Raw genomic sequence first — 9,048 nt, 5'->3', positions numbered from 1 at the left:
AATCCTTGCCCTCCCACCCCCACCACCCCTCCACACTGACCTGAAAATCAGTAACTGACAAGACTTCGCCATCAAGAAGGAACTAGGCAAAGATCAAAGGGCAGAAGGAGAGTGTTATGGTGGACAGCTGGCCCCTGGGTGCATTCCCAGGTGGGGTGGGAGCCCCCCATGTCGTCTGTGGTCACCAAGCTGAGCTGGCATTAACAGTGCAATAAGCAGGGATCCAGGTCCTTGGCACCCTCACCCAGGGATGAGGTAAGGGAGAGGCAACAGAGTGCAGGGTTGGGGTGGGACTGGCAGGAAAGTGGAATCAGAGAGGACACAAAAAAATCACTCACCCCAGGAACAGCGTCCCTGGCACGGGGCGACAAGTACTGGGCGGTGGCCGCTCGGTGTGCAGGGTGGAACCACAAAGGGTTCCCCTCCAGGTAGAGCTGAGGGGCAGGAAGAGGAGAATGAAGTGGGTCTAGGGCCCTCTCATTATAAAGAAGGGCCACCAACCAAATCGGCATGGAGGAAGGGGCCGCAAAGTTGTCTCCCAGGTCCCCGAAGCCTCACCTTGCGGAGCTCGGCCAGCAGCCAGAGCGGCGACAGCTCCCCGTGCCCTTCCAGCAGGTTGTAGGCCACGTCCAGGTGCCGCAGGTTCCTCAGCTGCTCCACGCCTGGTGGGTGGTGAGGAGAGGAAGGCATGCGTGTGACACCCGGGGTGAGCAGGTATGGTGGGGTGTGGTGTGGGGAACAGCACAGCAGACAGTCACACCTGAGCACCTCATCTCCATCTGTAAGCCCAAAGAGGCTCCGGAGGCACGTGAACACAGGCCACTTCTCCCAACCCTGAGTCTCACATTCCTCCCGTTCCCCTTCACATCTGTCCCATCCCCCCACCCCATTCCCACCTCCCCCACCCACCAAGCAGGCTCCGCAGCTCATTGCCTCGCAGTATCAGGGTCCCCAGAGCGACCCCTGAGGGTCCCATCCTGGGCACCAAACGCAGGCAGTTATAGGAGACGTCCAGATGGTAGAGCTCAGACAAGTCCTGGGAGGTAGAGAGCCGGGGTATGTAATGAGAAAAGGGTTCTTCACTACCATCACAAAAGCTACCATTTTCTGACCTAGACTCTGGGCTAAGTGTTTCACACAAGTAGCATCATGTTCTCTTCACAACCATTTTAGTACTATAAAAGCAGGTACTTCTACTTTACACGTGCGGTCACACAGGTATCAGAAGCTGAGATTTAAACTCTAGTTTGTCTTACGCTAGAGCCTGAACCCCCAAATGGAACTACCTCCAGATGTGGCTCCACTCTGGTGGCAAGAGCAAGGTGGGAGAAACACTGGGCCCAGGAGAAAGGGTTAGGCCATCAAAGGCCAGGCCCGCCGGCCCAGCCAGGCTGCCCACACTCACCATCAGGAAAGCCTCGCAGTCCCGGACATGATTGTGGCTCAGGTTCAAGAAGCGCACAACTGACAAGAGACGCTGAGGGGGTGGAAGAGGGGGTGGAGAATCGGTCTGGAAGCAAGGACACTCCCAGGCAGCCAGCTGCACTTCCCCAAAGGCCTGTCCCAGCCTCTCTCCATTCCCCTCCCCCCCCTCGCCCCTTCTCCATCCCCCCCCCTCCCACTGTGGCACTCACCAGGGAGCTGTCCAAAGCAGTCAGGGAGTTGTAGCTGAAGTTGGCAGAGAGCAGAGCCAGCCAGGGGAGGGCAGAGCAGAGGTCGCCCCCACAGGCCGAGAGAAGCTCCTGAGTGGGCAAACAGGGGCTTCACCACCTCTACTCTCACCCCTCCCCACACCACCGCCCTGGCTCCATCATCCAGTCACTCATTCTTCATGTACTGGGCTCGGTCTGGAGGTGCAGACTGAAAGAAAGCCCAGGTCCCTGTCCCCAAATGGGGAGTCAGACACTGGAAAATTTACTATACTATGGTAAAGTATGGGGAAGGTATAGGGTGCCATGGGAGGTACAGGGTGCATGGGAGGTACAGGGTGCTGTGGAAGCACAGAGGAGGGAGCGAGGAGGGAGGCAGGAAGCAGCAAAGGCTGCAGAGGAGGGAAACATCAGAGCCTGGTCTCACTTGTCTCCCAGGACAAGGCATCTGGGCCCACCCCCACCCTCCTTACCTCTAATGCCTGGATACTCCTGCTACAAATCAGGGTCTCTAGCTGGGAGTAGATGCTACGGAGGCCACGCAGGCAGTGGAGGGGGACACCTCGGAGCTGGGGCAAGGAAAGGAGGGAAGGTAGGCAGAAGTCACCCAAGACAAAGGCCTCGTGCCCCCCTCCAGGTGGTGGGAGGAGGGGGAAGATGACAGAGCCCAGCCACGGTTCAGGGAAGCAGTACGTGGAAAAGAAAGTGGATGCCACATTAGGGCAGGGCAACAGCTACACTCCGGCCTGGCCTCCCCACAGAACAAGGCCATCTCTCCTTCCCCACCCCCAGATGGCTGCCTCAAGCTGGGTTTTGCGCACCAACATCTCCCAAGGCCCCCATACCTCCAGCTGCCGAAGGGACTTGAAGGGGAAAATCTTGATGGGCCCTGGAGGGCCAGGACCAGGGACATGGACCAGCTGAAAAAATAGCATTCAGGTCACAGAGGCACCACAGATCTCTCTCCTCAGCATCCCTTCCTTACAGCCACCACCTGTAGCTCTGACAGCATCCAGCCCTTGGCCCCGAAGTCTTCTTGCACCCATTCCCCAGCCCTAGACCCTGTCTCCATCATTATACATGCTGCCCTACTCCCAACCCCAGAACCTTGAGTGAAAGCGTTTTCTGCAGCACGTCGAAGAGGAACTGAAGCTGGAGGATGACTGGGGAGTCGGCAGGGTGGGAGGGTAGAGCCACGAAGCCTGTCTGGCCAGGACTCCATGGCCCCAGGTGCAGCTCAAACACGTGGTTCAGCTGCTGCAGGGTGGCAGTCAGCAGGCTCAGTGTGCTGCAGCCAGACAGGACCACATCCCCTGGGGGGAGAAGGGAAGAGAGGAAGGAAGACATAATGAATCTTGATTGCGGGATGTCTATGGACCTCATCCTATCCCATCAACTGGTCTTTACATTAATTCTAGACTTTGCGAGCCTAAAACATATCTACTCCAATCCATACTGTAGATCTTCCCCTGAAGGATCAAACTTTCCACCCCTCCCCTGCTCAAAAGTCTTCAATGGCTCCCTTAATCTTCAAAAAAAAATCCTAACTCTTCAGCCTGATATATGAAACTGCTTCACTATGATTCCAACAGACTCTTCCAAATTTTCTCCCACTTTATCCTCGACGTGAACCTTCTGCTGAAGAGAGCCTGGTCTACTCACAGTGCTGGAAATACAGTCAGCTTGGTTCACAGCTCCTCCATTTTCTGATATACCTCCTTCCACTCTGACCAGCTCAAGCACTACCTCCTCCAGGAAGCCTTCTCAATAGACAACACTGCTGAATCTTTAGACTGTAATCACCCACTTTACATAAAAGTTCACTGGGTGTTTTATCTTTTATTTTTTTTAATTAGAAAAGTAATATGCACACTTACAGAAACTTCCAAACACTACTGAAAGGCACATTATAGAAATAACCACACATTATAGTACTAAAGTATTGTTATTGCTAAGTTAAAACTGCTGTCTTACGAGACAGTTATCTTTGAGGGCATCTTTTGGTCATGTTGGCAGACATCACTGCATCTAAGAGTGCAGCTACAAGGTAGACATGGCTAATTTTTTTTTAGCTTTAAAAAAAATAGTATAGAGTCAAAAGATGTTGCAGAAATAGGATAGAGAAGTCCCATATATTCTTCACCAAGTTTCCACCAACGGTTACATTTTATGTAACTACAGCACAGTATCAAAAGCAGGAAATTTACACTGGTACCTGTGCATATAGTTCTATGTAGGTTTCTGTAACCACCATGATCAAGGTACAGAACTATTCCATCATCTCAAAGACCTCCCTTAGGCTACTTCTCTACAGTCACAGCCCCTCCTCTCACCATCCCTTGCCCCTGGAGCCATGTCAGATTTTTGCTGAATAAATTAACAAATCCTACAACTTTGCAGGAAGAATTTTCTACACACAAAACACTAGGGTATGGCAGATACAGACAAGGATCAAGAACTCTTGCTGTCTAGAAAAGGAGATAAGACATGTACACATTTATACAATACAAGGCAAACAGGAAAACTGCTATAAACAGGGATTCCACAGATACCATCAATGCGCAGAGTGGTGGAACGCAGCTAACATTAACTGAGTACTATATGCCAGGCAGAAACCCTGGTGGCGTAGTGGTTAAAAGCAATGTCTACTGACCATAAGGATGGCAATTCAAATCCAGCAGGTGCTCCTTGGAAACTCTCTGAGGCAGTTCTACTCTGTCCTATAGGGTCGCTATGAGTTGGAATCAACTCCAGAGCAATGGGTTTGGTTTTTGGTTTAATATGCCAAGCAGCTTGACATGTTTCCTCATTTAAACCTCATTACAATCTCTGAAAGAGAAGCACTATTAAATCCATCTGAAAAATATGAAAACTGAGGCTCAAAGAAGTTAAGAAACTTGACTGAAATCATACAGCTAGTAGGCAGTTCCTACTTCTATCTGAACTCAAAGTCAAGGCTTGTTCTACCACAACTAATGCCAACCACGCAATGACTGATCAACCACCGGGGCCCCAGTGTGCCCACGCACTGAGGACAGAAATTGTAACAATAGCTACCAATTTTCGAGCACTTATTATATGTGCAAACACTGTACTAAATGCTTTATATGAATTAAAATTAATTCCCACGACCACCCTTGAGATAAATAAAATCATTATGCCATGCGGCTGCTGAGGAAAAACGAGGCTCCAAAAACTTAACTTGGCCAAGTTTGTAAAAGAGAGTTGGAATTTCAACCCAGGGGGTTCTGACTCCAGATCTATTGCTTTTAACTATGCTATATTTAATGTCTTGCCACACAACAGTAATTACGAGCAGTCCCTGGTTCCGAGATTTATAGTCAAGAAGTAATGATCACTTCTCTTTGAGAGTATCAGAGAACGCATAGAGGAAGTGCCACTGGAGTTTGGCCTCAAAGGATGGCTATGGTTTAGAAAGTCAAAGGCAAAGGACACTGTCGGCAGTTGGACGACAGCGACCACACCAGTCAGGAGTAAAGAAATAAATGAACTCTGACAGCCAGACCCCAGGGACCCGAAGCAGCTGTAACTCCCTGACTTTTATGGGGGCGTGATTCCGGCAGGTAGGAAGCATCCCACCTCGCCCCAGCCCAACCGGAAGTCCACTCACCCGACTGCCGCAGCAGCCCCGCGAGCTTCCACACCAGGGAGTCTCGCAGGACCGTCGTCATGGCCACAGGACGCTGGGGGGCGGAGCCTGGGGAAAGAGGAAGCGGAAGGGCCTCAGGTGGGTGATAGTGCCAAAAACCTAGGGCGTCCGCGCAAACCGAGGCCTCAAGGGGAGGAAAAAGAGAGTGAGGAAGACCGCCCTCCCGGGTTCTCTTTAGAGGGACATCAGACCTCGCCAGCCAGACTGACCCTCCTGTCTGACCCTCCTACCAGCTCGGCAGCCGGGCGCCTAACAATGATGGCCAGGAAATCCCACCCCGGAAGAAAGACGAGCTAAGGGGACGACCAGAAGACACGCCTCCGCTGTCGGAAACCACGCCCAGGTCGTGCAAACGGGGCGGATGGGGGCGGTGCCGGCTACTTCGGGTGGGGGCGGTCCATCGGCTGTTGTTGCTGCTGTGGGTCGGGACCCTGGCCCCGAGCTGGGCCCCCGACACATCAGCCCTGCCTTTGGGGCCCCGCACCGCCTGGGTGCCCGCTGAGCTCGCGGCGGCTCCCGGGCCAGTGAGGACAAGCTGACACGTTGTTTGCAGACTGGGTGGGGAAGTAGAGTTTGGAGAAATGGAATGTTCCGAGGAGAGCGGTGTCTGCCCTAGGGAGTTTTTCAATTTCTGTGTGAAAGAACTGAAGCTGGCGGGGGTGTCACCTTTGAGGGCCCTTTACTTCTTTTTCCTTAAGCCAAAAAAACCAAACCCGTTGCCATCAATTCCGACTTATAGGACGGAGTAGAACTGCCTCATAGGATTTCCAAGGAGCGGCTGGTGGATTAGAACTGCTGACCTTTTGGTTAGCAGCCGAGCTCTTAACCACTACGCCACCAAGGCTCCTCTTTTCCCTAGTCTTCTCCAAACTAGTTTTTTTTTTTTTTTTTTCCCTTCAGCAGTATCAGGCTCCCATATAGCCACTGATACTGCTCTATGTGTACCTAGTCCTTTGTTTTTACTGTGTTTTCTCATAACGCTGATATTATCCCGCGCTTGAAAATGAGAAAACAGGTTCACAGAGGCTAGGTTATCTGTGAAGGTCGTTCAGTTAGTAACCAATAGAGCCAAGAGCTGCAAGTTCTTGTTTCCAAGTTCCCATTGTAGCTTTCCCCAGGTTTCCAGTTAAATGCTGACATCAACTGCAGAACTAGATTAAGTAAACAAAAGTGCCTTTTAACAGAATTTCTGGTTTCTAGGGAGGGTTTCTTTTATGAAGTGCTATTCTACAGAGAAAGATCAGAACTAATCGTATTGTAAGCCAGTTGAGGGTAGGAATAGGGTCATATTCATCTTTACCTCAAGCTACCAAATTTGGAGGATCTTATTTCCTAAGGGATCCCTGGGTGGAACAAATGGTTAAACGGTGGACTACTAACTGAAAGGTTGGTAGTTCAAACACAACCAGAGGAGCCTCGGAAGACATGCTTGGTGATCTGCTTCCAAAAGGTCACAGCCTTGAAAACTGTATAGAATAGTTCTGCTCTGTATACATGGGGTTGCCATGAGTTGGAATCTTTTCGACAGCAACTAACAACAACATTTCCTAATGACTGAATATTTGAAATGACAATTTATGCCCTTAAACCATAATTTCGCATTTATGATATACTATGTGTGATCTGAGCCAAAAACCTAAAGGGCGATTAAATGAAGTAAGTGGAAGCACATCGTGAACAGCAAAGTAGTGTACAAATGTAAAGTCAGAACAGGGGCTCAATATATTTTTGTTGAATTATTAATCTATAACCATGATGATTGTCAGTCCCTGTTTATTAATCACTTGGAATTAGAGAGGGCCGATTTTTTCCATAATGTAACTGCCAACTCTATCCCTCTTAGGAAAGAAAGAGATTCTTTTGAAGTTCCTGACATTGCAGTGCTTTAAAATCTGTTTCAGGCATGCCTGCCCAGTGAATTGCTCCAATTGTATGATGGGCTCCTGTAGCCAGGTTTGTACTACATCCCCTTGCTTCCCCCGAATGTGAAAGTGGGACAAAGGAAGCGGCAAAGAAAGCTGAACTGCAGAGGAAGAGAAACAGGTCTGCTGAGAGAAGCAGCAACAGGAGACTGAACGGCTCTGGTTTCCAGCCGCCTTTGGAGGCCCACTCCCCTTTCTGCCCTTGGCCTCCAGGAGAGACCTTGGCAGCCTTCCAAAGAATTTCCCCCTCCCCCACTTTTTTTTTTTTTTCTTAAGTTAGATTGAGTGTATTTCTGTAAATTGCTACCATAAGAACCTTGCCTAAAATAAAAATCGGTAAAAAATGAAGTCTGAAAGGAAAAGAAGAAGTATTGCATTTACCATAGCATAAAAAAAATATATAATATATAAAAAAAAATTTTGAGAAATAATGCAAGAACACCAGAGAACTTTAAAGACATTTTTTTTTAATGGTCTAAATAAATGAAAAGATATTATGTTCCTGAGCGGAAAGATTCAATATTATAATGATGTCAACTTATTGCAGTTTAAATCAAAATCCCAGTGGAAGATTTTGGGGACTTGACGAGTTGATTCTAAAATTCATCTGGAAGACTAAACACATGAGCATAGCCAAGAGATTTTGAGGAATAAAAAGAACAAGAGGCATTAATAGGGGACCTCCCTACCAGATAACAAAATATAAAGCCACAGTAACGAAAACAGCATGATACTGGCAAAGAAATAGACAAATACTGATACATCAGTGAGACACAATAAGAAAACAACCATGATTACATGGGAATCTTTTTTTTTTTTTCACTATATATGATAAAATTGACTTTAATGGGGTAAATAATGAGTTATTCAATAGTTTTGGGACACCAAGCTGTCCATTTGGAAAACAACTAATTTCCTTCCCTCACACCATGCACATTAAATTCCAGAAGAATGAAAGAGCTAAAAATTGTTTTAATTAAATCTAAACACTCTTTAAACTTTGAAGTTCAAATCCACTTCTCAAAGAATTATCATTTTTAAAAGGGGGCATTTCAAACAATGTTGTCCTTAGAAGGTAACATCGAATATATCACCTGTTATTGTGTAATTTAATATTATCATGAATGAAATTGTGTTTCTCAAAGAAATACTATGATATTATGCCCTTAACTTTAAACACTCTTCTGAGTTTTACTCCCCAGGAGTAACACTCCACCTCAAATCAGAAATGGCTGCTGGTTCAGCCAATCACATAACCAAGCCCTCCCAGCACAGTAGTGGATCTGGTATTAGAGAAGTACAACTCATCTGCCTCAGGCTCCACCGCCATGTTGTCATGTGAGGAGAGAGGTGGGGTTGCAAAGCAGCTGCCCCTGGTAGCTTCCCTGCCACCCTTAAGTTCCCTGCAGCAGCCTCTGCAAAATGGTTATGATACAAGGAGTAAGAAAAGGTATACTGGTTACTAGTCTTAGGTAGCAGGCATGGAAAGAAGGGAAGAAGGGGCATCACCATACAGGGATGATCAAGTTACCTGCAGGAAAATAGATGTTCTCAGAGTTCTCAGAATCCTGCTCCAACGCCTCTTTGTTTCTGATATCTTGGGCGCTGTGAGGACCAGGACTGTTGCCCATGGGAGAACAGAAGTAATAGCTCATCTTTGGGACATGAGCCATTGTCCTGGGTCTGGACCTCACCACTCTGGTGCTACAGCCTCCTACAGTAGATACCTGAGTGAGACCTAAGAAGTCTTCCCAAATGAAAATGCCACACTTAAAATTGGATTGGGGGGATGAAATTGGATGATCTA

The 9,048-nt window shown here is 48.3% G+C and overlaps 1 protein-coding gene across 1 annotated transcript in view; it reads right to left on the bottom strand.

Annotated features, from left to right (window-relative positions):
* The window catches only part of STK11IP (serine/threonine kinase 11 interacting protein), a 14,346-nt gene extending 8,726 nt beyond the window's left edge, over positions 1 to 5,620 (bottom strand). The window contains exons 1-10 of the mRNA XM_023731197.1: positions 5,281 to 5,620; positions 2,757 to 2,962; positions 2,495 to 2,569; positions 2,123 to 2,218; positions 1,635 to 1,742; positions 1,406 to 1,477; positions 910 to 1,036; positions 559 to 662; positions 339 to 434; positions 37 to 82 (exon numbers count right to left, since the gene is read on the bottom strand). Coding sequence (XP_023586965.1) covers positions 37 to 82; positions 339 to 434; positions 559 to 662; positions 910 to 1,036; positions 1,406 to 1,477; positions 1,635 to 1,742; positions 2,123 to 2,218; positions 2,495 to 2,569; positions 2,757 to 2,962; positions 5,281 to 5,341 — 991 coding nt within the window. The 5' untranslated portion in view covers positions 5,342 to 5,620. The remainder of the gene's footprint in view (positions 1 to 36; positions 83 to 338; positions 435 to 558; positions 663 to 909; positions 1,037 to 1,405; positions 1,478 to 1,634; positions 1,743 to 2,122; positions 2,219 to 2,494; positions 2,570 to 2,756; positions 2,963 to 5,280) is intronic.
* Positions 5,621 to 9,048: the final 3,428 nt, after the last annotated feature.

Source organism: Trichechus manatus, unplaced genomic scaffold (assembly GCF_000243295.1).
Source record: "Trichechus manatus latirostris isolate Lorelei unplaced genomic scaffold, TriManLat1.0 scaffold00041, whole genome shotgun sequence".
Classification (NCBI taxonomy): Eukaryota; Metazoa; Chordata; class Mammalia; order Sirenia; family Trichechidae; genus Trichechus; species Trichechus manatus.
The sequence above is the reverse complement of the archived record's forward strand: the minus strand, read 5'-3'. Positions and strand labels throughout refer to the sequence as shown.